This window comes from Eulemur rufifrons, chromosome 20 (assembly GCF_041146395.1).
Source record: "Eulemur rufifrons isolate Redbay chromosome 20, OSU_ERuf_1, whole genome shotgun sequence".
Classification (NCBI taxonomy): domain Eukaryota; kingdom Metazoa; phylum Chordata; class Mammalia; order Primates; family Lemuridae; genus Eulemur; species Eulemur rufifrons.
In genome coordinates, this window is record NC_091002.1 from 17,103,033 (window position 1) to 17,130,199 (window position 27,167).

The window sequence follows — 27,167 nt, forward strand, 5'->3', positions numbered from 1 at the left end:
TTCAGGACCCTACCAACATCACTTACCCTTCTCCTTCCCACACTTCTATCTCTTACCTCTATTCTGAGTGTTTCCTGGTGCCTTGAATCATGCTATAACCTCTCTTATCTATGGTGGGGGGTGCTATTTTGGCTCCATATCTCATCCTGCTCTTTTCTGCATTCCCCTCCTCTTCATAGCAAAAGTTGTTTACTTGTGTACTTGGCTCACCTCACCTCCCACTCTTTTCCCAACCCTCTTCAGGATGGCCTGTGAACCAACATTTTCCCTTAAACTGCTTTTGCTTGGGGCACAAGCAACCTTGAGGTCACTTGACTCAATGGGCAAGTTTAAAGCCACATCTCACTTTTGCTCACTCAGCCATATCAATCACGTTGACCAGTCCCTTCCTGAGACTGTTCCCTTCCTCAGATGCTGCAGTGGCAGCTCCCCTCCCTGGTTTTCCAGTGGCCTCTCTGAACTCTGCCTCCCAGTTTCTCCATTTTTTCTCCTCCTAATTGTTAAGATTGGATTTCCTCTTGGGTTAGTCGTAGACCTGGTATTTTTCCCTCTGCTATCTATTGTTCCTATCTATTTCCTGCCCATGGTTTCAATTTCCAGACACTGGCCTCTGTTTTTCTACACGTACCTGCTACTCAACATTGCCACTTGGATGTTCTCCATATGCCTCAAATGGAAAGCATGACAAAAACTGACCTCACCAGCTTCCTCTCCAAAACTGGTCATCCTTTAAGGTTCCCTCTCTACATACAAACACTCTGATCCCACAGTTGTATAAAACAAAAGAGCTGGGGTTCCCCATGACACACCCCTTCCCTCCTTCACCCTTACCCATTACCACCAAGCCATGTCAGTTTAGCCTCACCAAAGCTCCTTCACTGTCCATTTCTCTTCTACTCTGCCATCACCCTGGGCCAAGCTACCGTTCTTTCTCTCCAGCTTGGCAACAGCAACCTCCTAACTGATTTTTCTCTTTCCACCCTTGACCTCACAAAGCTATCCACAACATTTCAACACCTCCTCCCCCTTTCACCCTAGTAACTTCTACTTATCCACCAACTCTAATGCATGTGCTGCTTCATATTCTAACTTGGTATGCTAGATCTTCTCTGCTTGTTATAATTCTCCTAATACCACATCCCTGTACCTCAGAGTCCTGATAACAAGTGTAATGAATTAATTGTGGATGTAATTATTTAATGTCTGCCTCCATTTCCAGAATACAAACTTTAACAAGCATTTGTCTACATCTCCCCTTGTTCCTGGTGTCTCTAGTGTCCATACCAGTCCCCTGATCATGTTAAATACACAATAAATATTTGTGGAAAGGAAGATAAGGGAAAACAATAAGAGATCTCACTAATTAAAAGCTTCTACATATCTAAAAGACTTAAAAAGCCAATGAAAAACTGGCAAAAATATTTGCAACCTATGCAAGAAAGTTTATGTCCTTAAAAAGAGATTATAATTACAAGCCCATACAACAAAGATGAGCAAAAATGAAGATCCATATAGGGAAATGAGGGGTATAGAGCTTGTTCATAAAGAGTCAGTGCAAATGGCTAACAATACTGGAAACAGAATCCACAGTCTCCAATATTCGAAAAAAGACACACACACCCTATTTAATTTTTAAACAGTCGGTGTTGGCAAGGATAGGGAATAGACATATTCTTTTGTTGGCGAGTCCGGAATGGTACAAACTTTCTGGAAAGCAATGTGGTAATATGTGTCAACAGCCTTAAAAATAAAATAGTTCATTTACTTTGGCCCAGTAAATTAATTTCCAAGCATTTATCTTAGGGACATCAGCAGAGTTGCATGCAAATACTTACTTATAAGAATGCTCATTCCAGCATTGCTCATAATCATGAAGAATTTAACCCACTTTAATGCCCAATAATAAAGGATGCGTGACTATAAAGAAGCACCTACCCCTCTAAGCAGCCATTAAAATGCATGGCCCCAAAGAACACCTAAGGATTTTCTTTTTCATTCTGTGACTTCCTTAGTGAAAAAAGAAGGTCATAGCGCAATGTGTACAGTAGGAGTTCATTCTTACAAATAAGTTATTCTTACAAATAAGAAATATATATGCATAGGCATATTTTATATTTTAAAAATAACATGTATATGTATTTCATATGCCTAAAAATACCAGAAAAATATCTTTGAATATGGGGATTATGAGTGATTTTTTAACCCTTTTGTAGATTCTTAATATTCAACAAATTCTGTGTATAATGTCCATAATGAGAAAAACTCAGTATGTTTTAATTTAACAATGCGGAACTGATTGCAACATATGGCCGAGGCTATATGTAGACAGGCATAGCGTGATGATTAAGGCTATATGCTGTAAAGCTCATAGACAGGTGTTTAGTTCCCTCTTTGCAACTTAAAAGCCACATGACCTTGAGCAGATTATTGAATTCTCTCAGCCTCAGTTCCCTTATTGGCACAAAGGAGATACTACATACTGGGCAGCGCTGGTTTGTGGCTTAAGTGAAATAATGTATGTAAAATTCCAATCAAAGAGGAAGTGCTCAGTAAAAGTACCTGCTTTGATAATGCAAAAATATAAATAGATCTGCTAATAATTTACAGGAACTCGTGATTCCCTAGGGACTTATCACTGAAAGTTTGGGGAATCATTTCTATTTTCTGGTTCAGCATCTTTCAGCCAGTTGTAAGGATGGTGCGGTCCAGCAGGAGGACGCTGGCAGGAAGACTGACCTGCTTACAGAAGCAGCCCCAGGAAAGGTTGTGCTCATTAGGGCAAAATGCTGGCATAGGTCATTCATTGGCTTATTCATCCAACCAGCAAATAGTTATTAAGTGTCTGCCCCATGCCAGGCATTGAGAACTCTGCAGCAAGGGAAGCTGGCTGCCTTCTTGGAGGAGCAAGGCAGGCGAGTTTCCTCTAATTGGATTGAGGTTTCAAGGCACACAGTTCCTGCTGGATTCAGGAATTAGAGGAAGCACGTCCTAAAGTTGGAGAAAACTTGGCAGGGTTAGGAAAATGATAGCTGGTAAAATGATGGGGAAGCTCACTTTCCATCCCTCTGGTGTAAATCCTAAAGCAAAGGCCAGATTCCCACTTGCTGGCAGAACTGGGGCCTGTGTATGTCCTCTCCGCTCTTACTGGGTTCAGTTCGTGAACAGACGTGCTCAGGCTGCAGATGAAAAAGCCTGATCTGCCTTCTGAAAAGGGGTCAGCAAACTATGGCTCAAGGGTCAAATCCAGCCCGTTGCCTAATTTTTTGAAAGAAAGTTTTATTGGAACACAGCCATGTCCATTCATTTAGGGATTATCTATGCCATTTTTGTGCTACAGTGGAGGAGTTAAGTAGTTGCAGCAGAGACAGTATGGCACATAAGACCTAAAATATTTATTTAATACTATCTGGTCCCTTATAGAAACTTTGCCAACCCTGTTCTAGGTCAGTTGGGTTGGAGAAATGACATGGAAAGTGACATCGAGTTCATAACTTTTCCATTCTGTAGTTCCAGGAGCTGTTCCTCTCGAATCCATCCAAGGGGGGCCCTTTGAGGAGAAGATCTACATCCAGTGGAAACCTCCTAATGAGACCAATGGGGTCATCACACTCTATGAGGTAAGGCGGCCCCTTGCGCTGCGTCCTTGGCTTAACATTGTTCAGGTCACTTCGTCCTGAAGTTGGTGAATATCCCTTCCATTGAGGGCATAAAGGTAAGTGAGACACAACTTGTCAAAAGGTTTCTGACAGTACAATGGGAAGAAAACACAAGGGCACACAATTGAGCTGTCTTGATAGCCCCAGAGATAAAGAAATTTGGACATGCTATCATCCAGAGAGGTGCTTATGGTGACAATTGATCTCTTCCACAAAGGAGTCAGAACTCATGGAGTCAGATTATCCTGATCCAGGCCAGGCAAACGGTGGTTAACACTCATCCGGGAAACTTCAAGACCCACATGATGCTCAGCCCACGCATATCAGCCCCTGGGCTTTGAAAAGAACCCCATGGTGACCCTTTGCCACAGGGGTACAGGACTGGTAAAATTTAAATTGCTCTGTGCCCAAAGATATATTTTTTAACCCAGGTGTTAGTGTCCAAATCCCCTCTCCAAGCATTAGCAGGGCCTTATCCTATCAGAGATGGAACAGAACCTACTCAGATAGGAATTTTCCCATCAAGCCAACACAATATGGCTTCCTGAAAACTTGTAAAACTAAAACAGAGTATATAAAAGTTCATTGCAAAATAAGACAAAACAAAACATCAACAAAACCGATGAAGCTAAGATTCAAGTATCGGGATGTAGGTAAAGATTGACCCTCCTTGCACACCTTGTATTCTTAGACAACTAAGACTGCAATGCTGGATGAAACAGAAAAACACAGCAATGCAGAGGGAAGGGCACAGATGTCGAAGCTGGAATGACATAGCCTAGTGTCCTAATAGCACTACCATAATCTCAAGTGACTTTTGGGAGGTTCCTCCTCTCTCTCAGCCTCATTTTCCTCATCTGTAAAATGAAGGTGGTAATCGCTGCCTGAGGGTTGCCCCAGGGAGTCTGAGGAAGGCAAAGACACCAGCACCCCCAGGCTAAAACGTGGACCTGTGGAAAGGTGTAAGCCACTGACTGCACACGCAGAAACACGCAGAAACACGCACCTAGAGAATGGGCTTGGGGAAGAATGTTGCTGCCATTAGGGAAGGTGAGCTCTGGCTGGGGAGGAAAGTCAATGGGTATTTGATGAGGGAGAAATGGGATTAATCTGATGGGACTCTCTAGAAAGACTTAGAAGGTGTTCAGAGCTCTCTGAGGGAAGAGATTATCCAATGCATGCAAGGTGCTTAAGAAAACACCTTGACTCACTAAATCTTGCATTTCTCAGAAGAGCTATCTAACGTCCCCATTTCAGAAATTGCAAGGAGCTTGGGGCAGCTCCCAGGATCCCTACGTGAAGGAGGGAACAGACATCTATCCCCACCATTTATGAGCCTTCTCCGGGCACACGCTTGAGAGAAGCTTCATTCCTAGGGATGATCCAGGAGGAAGAGATGGCCTTGTACCTATACACTTTGCCTAGGACATGTTCAGAATCTTGTCTGGGAAGACAGGGACTGGAAATTTAACTGGAACAAAATCCAATCATTTCAAAGCTACATGCTATTCTTTGTAAAGCGGAGACCACAATCATACACACATATAAATGAAATAGAGATCTATTGAGTGTGACAGTCTGTTCTTCCTAAAGCAGAGGGAAGGGACCTACGATTTAGGGAGTTAAATTCCTTAGTACTGTTATGTAAAAGGCTGTCTAAGCCAGATGTTCAAGACTTTTGGAATTCACAGGCCACTAACATTTCAAAAGGTTTGGGGGATTAGCATGGGGCAATTTGCCGTTTTTATCAACATAATTTAATAAAAGACATAATTCTAAAATGTAGAAAGAGCATAATTTCAAAATAAAAGGCAGTCCTTCAAATTGAATAAATTTAGCTTTATGACTAACTCATAGCAATTACTTTATTTTTTTCTGATTTTGCCTTGGATTGATGATGATTCTGTCATGAAAAGGCCCTGGTCCTTGAACCTACCTGCACTCGGAAACCATTGGTCTAGGACATGCTGCAGGTGGAGTTATATCTCTGCACAGACTTCTTCCTTGGAAGGAATATACTTTTTCCTCTAGTAGGATTATGCATTGGACTGGACTGGCAATATCATGATTGCTATTCCATGATAAGAAGAAAGAAATAGAGGGAGAGCCAGGGTGCAAACACAACTGTTAGGTTAGATGCCCTGCTTGAGCAATAGCTCCTGAAGTTGAGGCATCATTTTATGGCACATTCTCTAGAGCTCCAGGCACACTCTTTTCACTTCTGTGTGAACCCAGTGCCTTGTGAATTTTAAAAGACCAGATGCGTGGGATGTTGGCACTCCCATGATGGACTCTACTAATGACAGCTATGTCAAGATGCCCTCAAGTAGCTTCTTGGTTGCTACTTGGGCTATGATTGCAGAGAACCAGGCCAGAGTATTGCAGCTGGCTCACTTGTTTGTAAACATTTGATGGTACCTTTTGGGAATATGCCAAAATTCTTGACGGGTGCCATGAAGAAAGCTAAGGAGATTGTAGGCCTAGGCCATTGTAGTTTGAGCATAAACATGACTGTGATCACGTGTGTCACAAGCTATCCAGGCCCAAGAAGGTACAAATGTTGACTCTGGAGATCAGACAGCCTAGATCTGAATCCCAGCTCTGACCTTTACTTACTTTGTGACCTTGCGTACATCCTGTAACCTCTTAGAACCTCAGGTTTCTCATCTGAAAAGATCAAGAGAATAATAAAACTGCCTTATAGGGTTGTTGTGAAGATCACACTAAATACATGTTTTTCACAGTGTTTGGCATTTAGAAATAACATTATAAATGTTAGCTGTTATCATTGCATACAAATGAGGAACTTGAGGAGCAGAGAGGTGCAATGAAAGACCAAGGTCATGCAGCCAAGACGACAAACCCATGTCTCCTAGATTCGGATGGGATGTCTTGGCCCTTGCTGCAACCTAGTGCAGTTCAAGGACCGGCAGCAGCTGTGTCCCCTGGGAGCTGGTTAGAAATGCAGCATTTCAGGCCCCTCCAGACATCCTGAATCAGAATCTCCAGTTTAACAAGATCCCCGGGTGATTCCTTCGGGCATTAAAATCTACAGTGCTGTTCTAGAAAACACTACTCTTTAGAACATTTTCCCTGTTGATAGGAGAGTGAGTTCTCCCGAGCAGAGGTATGGGGAGTCCCCTCCATGCTGGGCCCAACCTAATCCAGTCCCAGAGAGGAAGCAGGGGACCTTGTTTTTAAAGACATTTATAACAAAGAGTGTCTTTATGAGGCAATTTCCAAATTTAATTAGATGAAACCAATTTGATTTTTAAAGTTAGGTTCTAATTGTAATTTCAAGAGAGAAATCCATAAATTAAAATTCACCCTCTTCTGACCTCAAAGAGAGTATTTTGTTACAAAGAAAAATAGGATAGTACAAATGGAGGAGAAATCCAGTATGCCCTCCTATGCACAACCTTGTACTTGGTAAATTCAAAAGGCAAAAAAAAAAAAAAAAAGTGGGGGCAAGGGAGGGATGAGGTGTTTCATTATTATAACTGTGTCATTGCTAAATATAGCAGGTCCAATTACTGTCAAGATTAAATTTATTTTCCCATGAGTCCAAATCACAACCTCTGGATCTATGGTTGGACAATTCTGCCTCCAACCCCAAAATCTGAGTGACTTTGATTAAGTCCCATTTGTCTCTGGGCTTCAGTTCCCATGAAGGTGTCAGACTGTTCCAAGGCTTCAACTGGGTAAGAATGAAGGGAAAAGTAAATCCATGTCAAACCCACAAAATCAAAGGCTCCATCTCATTTTGGAGTTGCTTTGCTGTTTAAACCTTACCTTTTAAGCTGCCCAAAGTGTTTGAAGGTGAAGCAGTGATGACACTTGAAGAAAAACAGCCAGTGCAAAGGCCCTGAGGTGGGAATGACTTTGGTGTGTCTGAAAAATAGAAGGGACAGCAGGGTAACCAAGGCTTGGTAAGCATGGAGGACAGTGGTAAGACCATGATGGGGGCAGGGAACAGGGGCAGGGAATGCAGAGCCCCTAGAGTTCGCGTTTTATCCTGAGAGAAATGGAAAGCTCTAAGTAGGTTTTAATCAGAGGAATGAAGGAATCCGATTTACATTCTTAAAAGATCACCCAGCTGTTATGTGGATGGTGGGCACACAGGCATCTTGGGAACATCTGCAAAATGCCCCAGGAGGCAAGGACATTCCATCATTTGTGATATTGCGATGAGGGCTCAGCTATTTACTGGAAGACCTTGTCCCTGGGCAAGTGACATGAAAGCTTTGTTACAGCTGCTGCTTTCCTGCTGCTAACCCAGCCTTGACACCCTCCTTTCAGTAATGAGTTCTTACCTTGATGAGCTGCCTGGAGCCATATACTGTTAGACCCTGGACCCTCCTTCCCTGAGGGCTGGGAGTCTCACCCTGACCCTGTTGCCACCCCGGGGCTGTGAAACAAACTAATTCTGCAGCAGCTGTGACCTCTGTTTCTGCCCACCGAACTGGGAGCTCAGAATGCTCGTCAGAGCCCACGGCAGCCAGCCTCACCTCAGCTACAACAGGAAGTTTTAGGATGCATTAGACCATGGCCTCAGATCTTCAAGATTTGCACTTTAGTGGGAGATAAAGAATGCACTTCTATGATCACTCTCCTACTAGAGTGACAGATCGTGCACAGAGAGAGGTAGCATCAAATGCCCTGTGTCCACAAACCGTCAGCGTCAACGTCACCTGGGAGCATGTTTACAGATGCGGAATCTCAGACCCAGCCCAGACCCACTGAATCAGAGTCTGCATTAACGAGATCCCCAGGTGATTTGTGTGCACATCAAGGCATAAAAAGCACCAGTCCAGGAAACGTTCTAAAAATCTCACAGTCTGGATTTGCACAGGGGGGTGCTAGAGGTGGTGAGGGAATATTGACTCATCTGGAAGCTCTGCTTGATGAAAACATCGCAGTCTTTGCATGAATAATGTGGGTGTTGAATGAACTAGGGAATATTCCTGCTCACTTGGGGTCGAAAGAGCTGAGTATTTTCAACAGGCGTATGGAAAGCATGTGATTCACATAGATTCTTCCAGAACCCTGCTCTTGGGTTTGAATGAGAAATTAAGGTTCCCCAATCAGGGCCTGTACGTAAAGAGGGATAGCGTGGCCTATCCTGTTCTGACTCAGCTCTTGGAAACAACGACAACTCACCAAAAACTCAGACCGTCACAACTGCAGACAGGCACTCACAGCCAGAATGAGGTCAGCAGAGTCAGAATCCAGCCAAACAGTTGTCTAAAAACTCTTCAATAAAATCATTTAGAGGCAAGCTGTTCAGAGTTCATGAAAAACAGTAATCAATATGTGTTTCAATTCAATTAATTGTTCTCGTCTCTGTCCAAAAATAAAAATCACACAGTGTGAAGGAATTGGGCCAGAAGATGTTACACTTTGCAACTAGGTTAGCGAAGTGTGAAAATATTTAAAATTCAGACATGTGAAGCTTCCCAGTAAGCCTTTCTGTTTAGCAGTCAAAATCACCAAGTTTCTAATTACAGTGTATAAATCTGAGAAGCTTAAAGGGAATGAGAAGACCCTAATGAGGCAGGAATGGGTGTCTTGATTATGCTGGAGTTGATTGGCATTTATCTTACAAGCTATTCTAGGTGCCTGGCGTTCAGAGTTAAATAAAACACAGGCTGTGCCTCAATAAAGCAAGGCGGCGTTCCTGGGTGGGAGTGCCTTTAAAAGGTACAGTAGGTCAGAGGGTTTGTCAATATTTTTGCAGCATACAGATAGTTGGATTCAATCTGATCAAAAAGCACGGGCCCCAGCAATCAACAGAGTGCATTGCAAGAAGGCTGGGGCGTCTTCCGAGGCAGAGAGCTCTGAACAGGACAAAAGCAAACACAAACGCTGATGGAGAGAGGGGACCAGCTGTGAGGATAAGCTGATGAGCAAACTCTCGAAGGGAGAGGCCCACGGAGCTTCCCAGCTCTGTTTGGACGAACGATGCACCGACACACCTCTCCCTGTTCTTCCACTTGGCCGCGGTGACCACTCAGTGGTCCTGGACCCCAGACTCGCTTGTGACTCTGACCCCCAGAGGAGCAGTGGGTAGGATGGGACATCATGGTCCAGATGGCCAGGAGGTAGTCTAGGCAGGAAGAAATCAGCTGGATCGTGACTAATTCAGCCCCAAGCAAGAATTTGCATAATTCAAACTAGATCTTAGTTAATTAGAACACACAATTTGCATAATGCTGGCTGCTATTGGGTATAACTCAAGCCAGGTTGGTAACTAGGAAAAAAAAACTCTTTGTTTCTTTTGAATTGTTGCAGCCACCAATGTGAGGGTAATCTGTTGCCCCCCGCTGCCACATGGCTAATCCACCAGAAAGTTTGAGCATTTCTCCTGCCACAATAGACACAGGTCAGACCTAGTGGCCCCGTCTCCACCGCCACACCCTGTTATGAGCACCCATCGGATGCCTGGACCATGTCAGGACCTCCTGCTGGCCCACATCCACCCTCCCCCTATTCCACTTCTCCATACTGCAGCTGGACAGAACATCTAAAAAGTAAATCTGGTCTTGTCCCTTCTGTCCTTTGGCTTCATCTTAGCTTCAGGTCACTGAACGATCCCGTTCCTGCCTGCCTCTCTGACTTTGTCTCCCACCTCCCTTCCCATTGCTCACTGTGGTCCGGCTCCTCCAGCCGTTTGACACGGTCTCAGGCTCATCCAGTTCTTTGCAGCCCATGTGACTTGGTGAATGCCCCTCCTTCTGCCTGTGGCACTCTGAACGTCACACTCCTGGCTGGCTCCTTCCTATTCTTCACCTCCAAGAGGCTTTTCTCCTCTCGTGTCCACTTGATCCAAAACAGGTTCCTGTCTGCTTTCTCTCTTAGTGCCTTGCTTTTTTTCTTACCATTTCCACAATCTGCACTTGTTTTGTTTGTTACTTGAGTGCTATCCCGCCCTCCAGTGGACTTTTGTCCCCATGAGGGCACAGGCCCTGTGCTGGTGAATTTTATGTCGACTTCGCTGGATCACAGTTTGGCAAAAGTGCGGCGAGATGCTCTTTTAGATATTTCTGTGAAAGTGTTTTTGGATGCGATTAACATTTACATCAGTGGACTTTGACTAAAGCAGATTGCCCTCCCTGATACGGATGGGGCCTCGTCCGATCAGCTGAAGGTCTGAATAGAACAAAAGGCTAAGCTCTCCTGAGCAAGAGGAAATTCTGCCAGCAGACGACTCTCAGACCTGAACTGCAAGATCAGCTCTCCCCTGGTTCCCAGCTGACGGCCCTCGGTCTGGAAATGACTAACACAGGCCATATTTACTGTGCTTTTCAATGTGTCCTGTGTCCTGAGGACCTAACATGGTAGCTTGCACACAGTGTGTACCCTGTAAATATTCCTTGGATGAATGTGCAGATTTGTGCTTTATCTTAAAAGGGGTAATGATGAAATTTTTGTCTAACTAATTTAGTGGTTCTCAAGCCTGGCTGAAGATTAGAATCACGCCTTGAGATACCTTCTGCTCAATTTTGCTGTCAACCTAAAACTGCTCTAAAACATAAAGTTTATTTTTTGAAAAGAAGAATACCTTGAGAGCTTTAAACAGTATAGAGAAACAAATGGATAGATAGATACCTGAATGGATGGATGGATGGATGGGCCTCATTGCAGTCCAAATAAATCAGAATCTCTGGGTGAGGGATTCTATCCTTGTGTTATTTTTGTTTGTTTGTTGTTTTTAAGTTCCTTGGCAATTTTTAATGTAATCCAGGGTTGGGAAGAAGCATTGTGTGAAATGGATGCAATCTCCTCTGATGTGTTATCCCAGCTAATACCTGCTAAAAAAAAAAAAAAAAAAAAACCAGTCTTGGTCCTGGCTCACACTGTCTTCACTCTCCCTCTGCCAGACTCCACCTCTGTCCGATGTTACACGACAGCCAACTCACTCATGCACAGGCAGGTGCTAGGTGTTAATTTTCTTTAAGAATCAAGTTCAAGAAGCAGTGGCCTTTTTCTCCCAAGGTTGCTAAACAGTGTATGGAGTAATCGAAGACACACAGGGAGGTATCATTCTGTCAATATCCCTTTGCACGTTACTAATGGCATCTTGCAACTCTGATGCTGAAGCCCACTACAGACCTTCCCTTACAAATCTTTCATTCTATCCTGGATAGTAGAAGTTAGTTCTGTTGTGTTTTTTGTGAGATCAAAAAAAGATACACACACATACACAAAAACTTAATAGATTTGCCCAGAGGCCTTCCCTAAATCTTAAAAGTCAAGGCCCCGGGATGTCTAGGAGCCTTTTTTTTTTTTTTTCTTCTAGCCCTCAGCTCATCAATCAGCCTCCATAGGATGTGTCTCTTCCAGAAACGTGAAAAATGCAGGCATCCCTGGGTAGATGCCATGTACAGGTCACTCGGCTGACAGGGAGGCTGACAGGTGTTTCAATAGAAACAGCTCCGGTTGAAAAGAATGATTTCTGGCACTCAGAGTCTGCGAGGAGAGGAAGTTGCATTCTGATGTGAGTGAGTTTCATTTATGTAAGTGGGCCCATTAGAGGTGCCTGTCATCCACTTGTGGAATATCAGGACCGCCTACATATTTGCCTTGGGGTGTTTCTTTTTCTCTATTACAACACAGGTATTTGTGATGGAGCCAGGTAATGTGACAATGGAAATCAACAGATGCATAGCACTCCTTATGGAAAGGACTGCAAATCATGTTCTCCCGGCAATAAGAAGGTTTTCACAGTCAACATGAATCATTCAGTTCAGCCGTAGAAAAACAATGGGGGTTGCTGCATGGAAAATAAGCCTGCAGTGCACACATGGGAATAAGTATGTTTGTCTTGGTGTGTACGTGTCTGAGCATATATTTTTGCAAGTTTATGTAGTTGGACACTGGTATGTGTATGCACACATGCATTTTGTATGGCAGCGTGATACAGGGCTATATCTGTTTTCTCCCAAACTGGAGGACCTCCTGGTCCCCTCATTGTCTATGCCATGGTAACATCATGGGAGAAACTGCCTGTCACTTCAGCAGGCCCCCAACTGTTTCTCATAAACTTCTGCACTAATTCTTCTCTAGAGATTTTGTTAAAGAAAAATTTGGGATTAAAAAAAAAATCTCCAGGTTAAATTTAATTCTATGCATTTACAGCTGTCCTAGGAGAGAGGAAGGAAGGAATTGAAGAGTGAGTTCTGCATCTCGCCCGGCATGGGCTCCTTCACGTTCCTTAGATGGGAAGGAAACTTCATTCTGATGCACTGTGCATGGACCCAGAGGCCTTTGTAGGGTATCCTCGTGTACACGCAGCCATGCGGCTAGAGACGCACCCTCTCCCTGGCTGCTGTGGTCCTTTCGATAAACTATGCCCAGAAGTGGTGTTTAAGTTGCGAAGTGTCTCTTTAAACATCACAAGTTGTCATCTTTTCATCTCAGATGTTTTACCGCATTATTGCTGTTGGAACTCCGCTGGGGCTGGGCAATGCAGCATGAATTCGCCGCTTTTAACTGGCCGGCTCTTTCGCTTCTGTTTTGGTCAAAACAAAATGAAGGGTGTTTGCAGGTTTTCCTCTCTCATCAGGACATTTGGAGCCTCCGTTCTGGGGTCTCTGGAGTCTGGAATTCAAATTAGTGATTCGTTGCTCATCCTTTCATTGGCTCAGGAGGCAGCAGATGGCTTTTCTCCCCTCACCCCAAACCAGTGGGCCCTTTTCCTTTGACTACTTTTGTTTTTTTACTCTTCACCAAAAGAAAAGTAATTCCCTAGATCTGACACCCATAGGACCTTGGTCTACCTTCTTGTGGTTTCAATGCATATGTTAATAGACATACATGCATACACACATACATGCATCCATACATACACACCTACCAGGTCTTCCTCAGAGTCCTTCGAAATGGCATAAAAATGGTCACTGCTTTCTTGGTTTCTTTTTTAGTTTATGCATGTTTTTAATGCACGTGTATCACCGTAAATCACAGTGAATTGTGCAATTAGGAAATTTAAGATTGACTTTTGGTTTGCCATTGCCAAGTAATGTACTTGAACTACCTGAGTCCCTTTCCCAACCTGGGCCTCAGTTTCCACATTTCTAACTTCAGAGCGTTGGACCAGATAGATTCAAAAGGCCCTTCCTGCTTTGACCTACAACTTGAGTGCCCAAAATCAGATTAATCTTACTCCTAGTTTCATGAAACACTTTCCTCACTGGTCCGTGTATGACCCTCTTTTCTATTTATTTATTCATTCATTTTTCAGTAACACACCACCTAACAAGACAATCAGAACTTGGACAGTATCTGACATTTACTTATGATCTACAAAAGCACATCTACATCGACTTATGTCTCCCCATTTCATCTTCCTGACTCCTCCACTGTCCTGAATCTTGTGCATAATTCATTTACATTTTATATAGTTTTACTACTTCTATGCATTCCTTAAAAGCACATTGATTTATTTTACTAGTATTTTAACTTAATAAAGGATTTTTAAGTTGTATATAATCTTTTGGAACATTTTTATATAATGTTGTATTGCTAACATTACTTCCAGAATGTTGCCTTTATCACAGTGATGAAATGAGCATTCTTGTATATACCTCCTATAGTATATGTGCAAGATTTTCTCTTGAATTTCTGTCTAGAAACTAGGTCCTATGGTAAATGAATGTTTAACTTTACAAAAAATGACGAACTATTTTCTGAACTGGTTTCACTGATTTACACTTATGCAGGGTAAAGCAGAAGAAGGCCTATAATTTTAAACTCTCTCCAATATTTGGTATCATCAGAAGTCTTCATTTTGGCCAGTTAAATAAGTATAAAGTGGCATCTCATTGTTGTCTTGCTTTGTATTCCTTCAGTCATTAATAAGGTTGAATATCTCTTCATATATTTGTTATTCATTTGTATTTCAGTCTTTGTGGGATGTCTACTGATGTTTGCCCATTTTTCTATTGGGTTATATGTTCTTTTCTGATTGATGATGTAAGTCTATTTTAAATAGACTTTTGATAATGTTTTGCCAGTTATATATGTAACTTTCTGTTTTTACTTCTTCCAAGGTATCTTTTGTAAATGAAAGTCCTTAATTATAGTCAATTTATCAGCCTTTGCTTATATAGTTGACACATTTTGTGTCCTTAAGAAAGTCTTGGCTGGGCACGGTGGCTCATACCTGTAATCCTAGCACTCTGGGAGGCCGAGGTGGGAGAATTGCTTGAGCTCAGGAATTCATGACCAGCCTAAGCAAGAATGAAACCCCCATCTCTACTAAAAATAGAAAAATTAGCCAGGCATGATGGTGTGCACCTGTAGTCTCAGCTACTCGGGAGTCTGAGGCAGGAGGATGGCTTGAGCCCAGGATTCTGAGGTTATCTGAGGTTACTATGAGCTAGGCTCAGGGCAACGAAATAGGACTCTATCTCAAAAAAAAAAGGGGGGGGGAAGAAAAGAAAAAGAAACCATGGTTAAAAAGATGATTTTTCTATATTTCTACCAAAAGTTGTATAGTCTTGCTCTTGAAATTTAAGTCCTTGATGTATCTGCAATTAATTTTTGTGTATGGTGTGAGATGGAGTGTAAAATTCATTTTTTTCTTACATGGATAATGCTTTTCCCAGGTCCTTTTAATAAATAGTCTCTCTTTTTCCTTGCTCTACCAGGCCATATCTGACTTCTGCAAAAATTCCTTACGTGCATGAGTTTTTTTCTGAGCTCTCTGTTCCACTGGTCTCTGTACACCACAACCATACACGATCCTAATTGCTCCAGATTCACAGTCTCCTGATCTCTGCTAGAGAAGATCCCTCCTCCTCATCCTTCTTCAGAAATATCTTGATTATTCTTGCCCTTGGCTCTTTCATTATAGAATCTACTTATCAAATTCAATGAAAACATCTGTTATAGTTCTGATTAGAATTGCCTTGAATGGATAGAACAATATGTGGGTAATTGATATCTTTATAATATGCAATCTCTCTATATTTATTTAGGTTTTTGTTAATGTCTCCCATGGTTTTATTACCTTACTTAGAGAGGTACTGCATTTCACATAAAATCCAGACTGCCAACTTAGGTCTGAAAGACTTGCAATTTCTATTCTCTTTTTTCCTCTGGACTCACTGGCCTTCTTTTATGTCCTACAATATGGCAGTTTCCCTCCTGCTTCAGGCTCATTGCACGTGGAGTTCTTAGTTACCAGAAAGCTCTTCCACTTCATCTTCCATGGCCAACTCCTTCTCCTACTACAGGTGCCAACATGCACACCACCACCTCCAAAGCTTTAAAGTAGGACTCTACCCACTCACCATTATTCTCCACCATTGCTTCCCATTCCTGAGTAATATGTACCACAATTCAGAATTATTATGTGTTTGTTTATTAATGTATCTCCCTATAAGTGCCTTGAAGGCAGGACCAGATAGATGGATGGATGGGTGGATGAACTGATTAATAGATAAGATAGCTATCTAGTTCACCTCTGGAAAGAACTCAATTCCTTACACAGTGCCTGGAACATAGTAGGCACTCAAATGTGGTGGTGCTTTTTTTTCCTTATGAATGAAGATTGGAGAGGTTCCCTTTGATTGCTGAGTTACAGCAATAGTCAGGGGTAACTCTTGGTATCTATTAGTCCACAGATACGACCTTATAGAACCATATAAAATCATAACATTATGTCCCAAGCCCTGTAATAATCTCTGATAGACCACATGAGTGTCCAGTGACCAATACGTTTATACTCAACTCATAGAATTCAATTATAATACTAAAATGTAAACTTGTCAAGGTTAGGGATCTTTATTTACAGCTGTATCCCAAGTGCCTAGAACAGTACCTGGCACAAAGTAGATACTCAATAAATACAAAAAAAATTTAACAAATAATACTGTATTCCAAACTTTAATCAAAGTTAAGGCACCAGTCATAATAAAAATTTAAATATCAACTTCCCTATGATTGCTTTATTTTTAAAATAATTTATTCTTTGTTCATGTTAGTGACATAACAACATTGCATGGTGTTAGGAAGAGAGGAAGTGGAAAGTAACCCCTATCCCTTTCATACTAAACATTTTCACCTGGGTTCATTTTCTTTCTAGTTCTTGTGTATTTGCAATGTCTTTGACATGGTTACAATGACATTTTTTATTTTCACTATGGCCAACATATTCCCATTTCTACATAATCTACATAACTATCCTGTTAATGGCTCTGTGTTCTCCGGAATGCATAGATCATACTTTACTTTCGAATCACTTTTTTTCGGAATATGTTGATTGCTCTTCCTAGAACATAAGATACGATGTTTGAGGTATGATAAGAGAGACCTGGATGTCTGTAAACAGTTGGTTGGGAGAGTTTGAATTCCTGCTTCCTTTTTTCTCTCAATAGATTTGTCAGTAGCAAGTAGAGGCATTCACACACATTCCATTGATCGAGAGCTGTGCTCAAAATAATAGCTCTCTCTGTTCAATAGAAATGGATCTAAGGGAGGAGAGTCGAACAGTATGTACGAATCTGGATGGAAATCTATAAACCTGAGGTTAGAAGTGACAGCCATATTTTCCTCCTTGTTATAAAACTTAAGTTTCAGTTTGTTTATTTTCTAACCGAGGGAGATGAATATGGGACATGTGTATATCTTCACTGCTCCCTAATACCTTTCCCATGATGACATCAGAATCTATCAGAGCACGCTCTTCCACTGCACACAGACTTGGCCTCAGGCTCCCTCTCATCATGGTACAGTGCTCTGGGAGGGCATTGCCAATCCAGTGGGGTCAGCCTGCAAGGAGAAGCCTGCCAGTCATCTTCTGCCTATTCTCAGGACGTTGATATGGAGATTAATGAAGCTCTGCACTCACTCATTGGTTTGTCCTACAGAATCTATCTTTACAGTAATTTCTAGATTGTTTTTTCCTGCACTCTAAGCATGTTTCAGTTTCAAACCCTTTTCACAACAGTTATAATCCTAGTGAACTCTGTTACAATATCTGCAGGCACATCAGCATTAGGGGCCAACGAGATGAAACAGGTGGTGTGAGGTTCTGGGGAAATTTCCTAGAGACTGCAGCACCCTTGGGCAGCTGGATGTCCAGTCACCAGTAGATTAAAGCAAGATCTAGACATGTCAGTATCAGAGTCACTCCCATCTCAAGGATGGACTCAACGCGGTGAGTTAAGGGGACTAGAAGTGTTAGAAATGAAAACAGACAGCAGGCTCAGTTTCCTGAGGATCAGCCTATTTACAGCAAGACCCGAGCCTCTGTGTAGAAGTGCAGAGAATGTCTAGACCGCCTGCAAGTGGGATTGCTTCAGCAGCCTCCCAGGAGGGATTGTGTTAGGCACACTGGGCTCCTGGGTATCAAGACCACCCTAGCTGAAGCTGTTGCTATGCCCTTGGCCCAAGGTGGGGCTTAGACTCAGAATGTCTAGGAGGACTTGGGGAAGGTGGGAACTGAGGATGCCTGGACATCTCCCTTCTGTCACAGCTGTTTTGCCTCTTAGCAGGATGGACTTCTACTCTCCCTGGTCCTGTGAAACATGCCCTTGAAGTCTAGCCCTTCCCTGCAAGCATCAGGCACGTCACCAGCTGTGATGCTTAAAGGCAATCTTTGTCCTTCCCCCTCCTATGAAAATGTGCTCTCTGCAGTTCTGGAAGACAGCTCTGTTTAATGATGCTTACTTGTGTTTCTGTTTGGAAGAAGGGACCAGTGCTGTAGAAGCCTTCTGAGGAAGATGCCAGAGATGGGAGGTCTATACTAGAACAGTCATCTAGAGCTGTGGTCTCCAACCCTGGGGCTGCGGGCTGGTACCCGTCCGTGGCCTATTAGGAACCAGGTCGCACAGCAGGAGGTGAACGGTGGCTGAGCGAGCAGAGCTTCATCTGTATTTACAGCTGCTCCCCATTGCTCGCATCACCGCCTGAGCTCCACCTCCTGTCAGATCAGCAGGGGCATTAGATTCTCATAGGAACACGAACCCTACTATAAACTGTGCATGCGAGGGATCTAGGTTGTATGTTCCTTCTGAGAATCTAATGCCTGATGATCTGAGGTGGAGCTGAGGTGGTGATGCTAGCGCTAGGGAGCGGCTGCAAATACAGATTGTCATTAGCAAGGAGGTTTGACTGCACAATAAATGTAATACGCTTGAATCATCCTGAAGCCATTCCCCCTCCAACTTCCCAGTCTGTGGAAAAATTGTCTTCCATGAAACTGGGCCCTGGCGCCAAGAAGGTTGGGGACCGTTGCTCTAGAGAGTCTTTGCAGCTGAAAAGCAGAGCCACAGGAAGACAGGAGCAGGCGTGGGTGTTTTTAGACTGGACTGAACTCTCCTTAAGGATCTCATATATACCACCAGCTCTGTGCACTCCCCAAAACCAAACACATTCTGGAATCTTATTCTCTCTCAGCCAATTTTTATAGCAACATTACATAGGTTTGGATATCAGAGGGAAAAAATCACCTATAATCTCTTCCCCAACCACAACACTTATTTTCCCTTGTATTTTATCTTTGTTAATATGCATATATCTTTTGCCTAACTATAATTTGCTATTGTAATTTGTCATTAAGCATTTTATCACAATCATGATGCCTTTATAGCACCATGGAAACAGCTTATCTGTTTTAATGACTGCATAATTGTCCATTGAGTGTATATACTCTAATTTACTTATCCATTCCTCTTGTCGTTTTTCACATAGTTCTGATAACACTGTGATAAACTTCGTGCTTATGGAGGCATTGAACTTCGTGCTTATGGAGGCATTGTGTCATGTTGGAAAGACTGTCCATCAGAGCACATTGACCTGGATTCAAATCCTGGTTCTAACATTGTCTAGACAGGTGATTTGGGGGCAAATTAACCTCTGAACTTGAGTTAGCTTAATGGCTTAATTTTAAAAAGTTGTGTGTAGGAGAAGCAACATTCAAGCCTACAGTTCAAGAATATTGTAAGAATTAGAAATATATTTTAGTCATAGCTCTCCAGTAGCCATTCCATGTCATTGCTGGTTTTCTTTCTCCTCTGTTTAATAAATGTCTACATTAGACACCCCCTCACACACATGAAATTACAGGGTTGGATGGAACAAACACCTTAGTAACTCTTGCTACATATTGCCAAATCATTCTCCAAATGGATTGCACCCGTGTGAGCATGTGTTTGGAGTACTGTGTTGAGTTTTTATGCCAATCACCATGTCTGGGAAGAAGGCCTTTGGCAGCCCACCAGAGATTTATGTCAGCTTTCATGAAGCTTTCAGAGCAGGCTGATGTGTGAGGAGCTCATCACACGTGCTGGCAGATCCATTTGCACCCTCCAAGGACATGCTGGGAACACTTGTCTCATCAACGTCTGTTCACTCCCTTTCCCCTTTGCCCTTCCATAGCAAAGAGAGTGCCTGGTCCCCGGTAATCTCCCAGAAGGTCCTGGGGTCCCCAGGAGAACTCTGAATTGGAGAATGCACCTCCATGTTCCTACAGGCTCTGCCACCAGCTAACTCTGTGGTACACTGTCAGTCATGCTCCTCCATGGCCTCAGTTAGCACATCTGCAAAAGGGAAGGTTGAAGCAGTTGTCCTCTAAGGCTGAACCGCTCAGTGCATTCTTCTGTTGTCAGCATCACCTGGGGGCTGGTTTGAAATGTGCTGTCTCAGTCCTGCCCCAGATCTGCTGTGTCAGGGTCTGTGTTGGTGCGAGTGCCCCAGGTGGTCCCTATGCACATTACAGTTTGGCACTTACTGCACTAAAATGTCTTCTGGCCAAGATTCCCCAGCATGTGAGGGGCATTTGCTGGGAGCCTCAGTTTTAGAAGCATGATCTCCCTGAAACCTGCCCTTATTGCTTCAGGATTTCCCTACCTTGCAGGGAGATTGCCCCCCTGCCCAGTTACATCTGACAACCTGATGCCGCTTCTCGTGGACCATAGTCAGAACAACCAACACCTACCTCCTTCCCCAAGGTGACCAAAGTCATTTTTCTAAAATATAGAATGTGCTAGTCACTCTACTGCTTAAAATCCAGTCGGAAATCCCAATGGCTCTAAAAATCTAAACTCATCTTTAACTCAACCAGCAATTCCCTCCACGGGAGACCCAGCCTTGATGGCCCTCCCTTGGTGGCCCTTCCCATTTTTACACGTCCACCCTCAAATCCACAGGCTTCACATCACAGCCACACGCAGTCCCCTTGTTATCTTCTTCTCTCTGTCTTGGATGCTGGAGCCCCATGTCTCCTTTCCTGCATCCTCAGCACCCTGTTCAAGGGTTCTTTCAGGGACACTTTGTCCCTCTGCATCACCTGGATTAGGGATTCCTACATATTATTTTATAATAGCATTTATTGTCCTGTACTGTGACTGTTTATTTCTACATCTATCTATGACTCCTCTCAAACTTGATGGGGAGATTCTTAGACTTCCCCAGACCCATTTTGTTCATTGCTGAGCTCCCAAGACCTGGCATATGATGGGTCTTCTGTGAGTGGCAGTGGTGCTGGTACCTTTCCTTTCTTCCTCCAGGTCTTCTCTCCATCCTTCTCTACCTGCTCCTGGGCACAGGAGGTCAGATGCCACTGAGCTGCCTTGCCTTCCTGCCCTCTGTTCAGCCACAGGGGTGCCCTGCAGGGGAGAAGGAGGGAGGGAGGGGAGGAAGGGAGGATCTTCCCTGTTCCAGCATCCTCACCTCCAGAGGGATCACAGCTCCTCTCAAGATGACCTTCTAGGTTCTGGGACCTGCTTCCTCCTCCACCCCTCCTGCCCTCCCTTAGAAAATCCCTCCTCCACTACACCTCTGCCCCATTTCCCTCCACAGGCCTATAGCATTGTGAACAGTGCCTTTATTCAATTCTCCTTGAATTATCCATCTGTTTCCTGCAGGGATCCCATTGAGACCCCATTATCATTGCCATGTATCACTCAGAGTGCTTATCATTATGCACTTTAAGTCAAGGTGAGGATCACTACCGCCATTCAATACTGAGGCTAAGAGAGGGGAAGTACTTGCCTAAGATCAACCCACTAGTAAACAAAACCTGGATTCCTACCAGGCGTGATTTCAAAGCCTGTCCACTTAACTAGTTAGCCACAGTGCCTTTTCCAAAGACACTCCATAAATGTTGGTGGAATTTATCTGAATTTCTCAGTCATGATCAATCAGTCCACCTGACTGGGGTGGACATGAGCCTGTAGCTGGGGGTGAAGGGGCAGTCTTGTGATAAAGAGGGAGACTGAGGTCTGGAACCAGCCTGGAAACCTTCCAGTCCACATTGTGTCTCCCCAGCTAGAACTGTCCAATCTTTGAGGTGTGGTGCTCCATCAATATTGGGCGGACCCGGGCTGATACAGGGAAGTGGGCAGGAGGAAGCATGTGGGCCAGACTGAGAGGAGGAGGCATCATGCTCCTCAGTGGAAATGACTTCATCATCATTACTGCATTTGCAAATCCCATTCAACCTGAACATTCCTGCCGCTGAAAGAGGTGTTCAAAGCCCCATCCCTCTCCTCTTATGTAGCTGAATGGCATGCTTGACCTGATGGCTCTGGGAGGGTTCTGACACAAATTTCTGTCACACTGGCAGGTGTGTCAACATCAAAGGAAAATTACAGAAGGCAAATTGGGATATTTTTCATTACTGGAAATAAGTTTCCCATTCCAAGTCAATTTTGAAAAAATCCTTTCCTACATCTGCACAGAAATGTCAAAATGGACAAGGCTCTCTGTAAACAACTATGGCAGTTCATGAAGTTTCTCATTTTCAAATCAATGGTTATTTAAAAAGAAAAAAGAAAGGAAATCTATCCTGGGCTAGCTGGATGACTACTTCCATAACCACAGTGCTGGCAGGAGAGTCCAGGGACCATGTCTGATGGGTGGTTTCAATCTCAGTGGACAAGTGGTCGTAGGCGATGCTCAAGGCAGTGGTTCTCAAACTGGGGTCTATGGAACCCTGTGGCATGGGGTGTTCACACATTTGTGCTTGAGGAGTTGCTGTGGTCAGAACGTTTGTTTCCCCCCAAATTCATATGTTAAAACCTAATCCTCAATATGGTGGTTTTAAGAGGCTGGGCTTTTGGGAGACGATAAAACGTTTAGATGATTGGGAAAACTCTGTTCTTAATTAATGGGATTAGTGCCCTTATAGAAGATGCTTGAGGGAGCTTGCATGCCCTTCCCACCACGCGTGTCACAGTTAGAAGGTGCTGTCTATGAGGAAAGACTCTCACCAAGCACTACATCTGTGGGAGCTTTGATCTTGGATTTCCCAGGCTCCGATAAATTTCCATTGTTTATGAGTTACCCAGTCTCTGGCAATTTGTTACAGCAGCCAGAACTAAGACACATTTTTACAAGTTTTACAGGTTCACAGGTTTTTAAGTTTGAGAAACATTTGAAAGGATCAAAGGTCTTTTCTTCCTTCTTTATCTCTCAACTTCCATGGTACTTTTTAACCTTAGTAAATCATTGCCATGTGGTAAGTGCCAAATAGACAGTTACAGAAAGGAAATAATGGAGGAAAGAAAGGAGGAAGAGCAGGTTTTGTGTTCCAAATCAGTGGCTTTCAACCCTGGCTGAGCTTTCAAAGTCCTGGAGGCTCACAAAGACAGGGAGGTCCAGGTCCTCCTGAAAGCCACTGAGTCAAAAACTTCAGGAGTGGGGCCAGGAAACACTTATAAATGGAGCCCAGAGGAGTTTCTTGTGCAGCCAAGTTTGACAGCAACTCTGTGAAATCTGTCTGGACTGATCCCCACCCTCCTACCTCAGTCCTGGTTGGGACCTCAGCTTCTGCAGAATGCCTGCATCCATCACCTGCTGGCTCCTCCTGCCCACGAGCGTCTTTCTCCAAGATCCGCCCTCCACATCAGCCATCAGAGGAACCTACCAAACACACAGCCCAGAGAACACAGGCAGCTGTCACCAGCCACACAGCTATTTAACGCAGGATCCAGATGCTCCCTGACCCCTCCTGACCTCTTTAGCTTCCTTTCTGGCCCTCTCTTCTTTCCATTTCTTTTCTTTTTTAATCTGCTAAGTAAATGCCCAAGTAACCTCTTTCCATTTCCACATTCTGGCAGCACCATGCTGCTTATTGGCAGCACCTTCCAGAAGCTACTCTTTGCCTCTGAACCCTTGTGCACATTGATACTTCGATTTGCCTTTGAGGTCCCCCCCACCCCGTTTTCTGGGGTAAAGTCTGCTTACCTCAATCATCTCAACCATTGCCTCTTTTCTTTTCATTTTCCGGCTTTATTGAGGTGTACCTGACAAACAAAAAATGGTATCTATTCAAGGTGTGCAGCATGATGTTTGGATATGCATAGACATTGTGAAATGATTACCACAATCAAGCTAATTAGCATATGCATCGCCTCGAATAGTTACAATTTTTTTATGATGAAAACACTTATGATCAACTCTCATAGCAAATTTCAAGTATACAAAACAGTATTATTAACTATCCTCTCCATGCTGTACATCAGTTTCCCCCAAACATATTCATCCTGCATAACTGAAGTTTTGAACCCTTTGGCCAGTATCTCCGCATTTTCCCATCCCCCAGCCTGGAGGGCGTTATGCTAAGTGAAATAAGCCAGCTCCAGAAAGATAAATACTGCATGATCTCACTTAGATCTCACTGGAATCTAAAAAGTCGAATTCATAAAAGCAGAGAGTAGAACGATCATTACCTCCTTTCAAGATTTCCTCTCACCTCCTCCAAATGGTGTATGCACTCCTGCGTGTAATATTCTAGATTATATTTGTCATTGCAATGACTGTATTACATACAGTGATCTTTGTGTGAGTGTGCATGTGCATGTGTGTGTGCATGTGCACACCTGTGTGTGGATGTGTGTGTCTCACACTACACCTCAAGTCAAGGACTTTGGCTTATTCATCAGTGTTTCCCCAACATCTAGAACTGTGCCCAGCACAAAGTGGATATGCAATGGATATTTAATACGAAACTTTATTTGGCCTTTTTCCCCCCAAAAAACCTATCCCATTTTAGCAGGAGCAGTAAGTTCCTTAATGTCACAGAAATATGGAAAAGGGAAAGTATCTCTCGTTTTCTTCTTGTCCTTATCTATTTGCCCAAATCCATCCTCTTCCATGCACATATCAGAGATGTGCCCCTCTCTTTAACTTAGGATTATTACTGGAACCACCTGATACCTTGATGCCATCCTAGATTCCCTCCTGCATTCTTGTCTTGGGAAGAAAGATATTGCTCAGGACTGTTTCATATGTGTGTCCTCTCCTGAAAAAAAAATGTCCATAGCTGTAAAAATGGCAAAGTTTATTTCTCAATGCCCAGGGGCACTGAAATTTGCTGTGATTTCACTACATTTGATGTGGTTTGAGGGCTGCCACATCCGTCCCCATAGAATAGGCAGTGACTCTGAGTGACACCAGTTAATCATGAAGAACTTCAGTTGCATGTGTAAATAAGTAAATCATCCCCAAATTAAGCACAAACCAGGTCATCTTCTTGCTACTTGAGGCTTTGAAGACACAGAACCCCCCGTTCTGCAAATCCCCACAGACGAGTATCACTCAGTTGAAGAGTCCGAGGGAGCCAGAAGCCCTTCATTACCAGACAACCCTGGTGTTTTCTGTGTGGGGCTCCAGTATACGTTGGTGGGAAACTTATATTCTGACCCATAGGAGTCCTAGGATGACAATGTCCTTGGTGTCACCTTGAAAGCTGTAATCCTGGCTTTATGAAGTTTCTGTCAGTAAACTGGGGGTATTTTTTTTGCACAGAAAAAGTACACCTGTGACATTGGATTCCAGCTGAGGAAAGCAAGGTTCTGTTGATGTTTAGAAAAACTTGAGTGTCCAAAGCCATGGCAGCAACAGAAATGTTTGCAGGGGCAAAAAACCAAAATGCTTACAGATTGGTCCCTTCTGCGTCTCGGCAACATTTGATTAGTTCAGCAGATGCCAAATGAATAGAGATTTATTGGGAGCTGTTAAGTTGAAGTTTAGCACAAACTTTAAATTTGTGTAAAAATGGTAGCTGTTTATATTAATATATATAAAATGTAATATTAGTAACAGGAAAAAAAAACCAATTTCAGTCACTCAGAATCTCACATTTTTCTCATGTTTCCTTCTAGTCCCTGTCTATATACATATCAGATTTTTATATCGTTGTAATTATTGCATCTTTATAATTTTAAATGCTTTTTCCTCACTTAAAATGATATCATAGTCAGACTATTAGCATTTTAATGGCCACATAATGTGCCATCAAGTGGCACTACCGTGATTTATTTAACCACCCCCTGTGACATTCACACAGCCTCCAATATGTCTCCATTATAAATGAGGCTTCCATGAGCATCTTCATGAATTTGCTTTTTCCTGTCTTTAAATTATTTCCTTTTGATAACTTTCCAGGGTTATGACGGTGATGTGCATGAGCATAGCCCCTTGACGTTTTTCTGGGTTGATACCGTCCCCTTGAGTGGGCATCGCTCTGATTGCAGGGGCTTCGGCTGGAAGGAGCCTGAGGCCAGTGAGAAAGCTGGGCAGGAGGGAGACCAGGTCTGAAGCTGGGAGAGTGACTTCTCCCTCTGTCTCATATCTTACTCTGCTTTCCTCTTGTAAAGACACCTGTCGTTAGCTTTAGGGCCTACCCCAAATCTAGTATGATCCCATCTCAAGATTCCATAACTTAATTTCATCTGCCAAGCCCCTTTCTCCAAATAATGTCACATTCACAGATTCCAGGTGGGTGTACCTTTGGGGGCCACCATGGACCCCACTGCAGGTAGCAGCACCTTTTAGAAGGGGTGATGTGTGTTGGGGTGGGGGGCTTGCTGGAAACACCACACGTTGGTACATTTAGAAGAGAAGAGAAAACTGCAGCTCATTTTCCAGGAAAATGGAAGGTAATCAGACCCTTCCTTTTTGAGCATTTATATGGGGTCTACTTGACTCCAAGGGGAATCAGAAGAGAAATAAGGGATAGTTCTGGGTCCTTCAGGAGCAGACACCTGGGCTGCTGCTTTTGGCCCCACGCTGGGTGAACTACTATGGCCTAGGGCAGGGTTGGAGCATTTAAGCTCAACAAAAGGCAACAGTGAAATCCCCCCTAACCAATCCTGATCTTTCCCTAACTGAGGTCTAAGACCTGCCCTCAGGGTCACTCCATTCACCGCCAGGGGCCTCCTCCACAGTCCCGGCTCCCGACAGCATCCCTGCAATGCCCCCAAATGTTGTAAGGTCTGAGGAGTGCAGACACATGTGGGTAGAAGTTGATTTCAGAAGTGCTTAACTACTGCCAGTTTATTGGGCCCTTCACACTCTGGGGACAGACCCAGACAGAGGAAAGCAACGCCCCCATAAAAGGTGAGGATATTGAGGAGTACTTCAGCACCTTGGGCACCAGCAACCACGCACATTGGCTCAGGTTCATGGGCAGTGCTGGCCAGCAAGGCGAGTTGAATCCCTTGTGAGATAAGGATAATCAGGAAAGGGGAAGAGAACGTAACAAAACATCAACAGCAA

At 43.5% G+C, this 27,167-nt stretch overlaps 1 protein-coding gene across 1 annotated transcript in view; it reads left to right on the forward strand.

Moving 5' to 3' along the window:
- PTPRT (protein tyrosine phosphatase receptor type T) overlaps positions 1-27,167 on the forward strand; it is a 778,866-nt gene that overhangs the window by 441,324 nt on the left and 310,375 nt on the right. Inside the window, exon 15 of the mRNA XM_069495747.1 lies at positions 3,508-3,617. Coding sequence (XP_069351848.1) covers positions 3,508-3,617 — 110 coding nt within the window. The remainder of the gene's footprint in view (positions 1-3,507; positions 3,618-27,167) is intronic.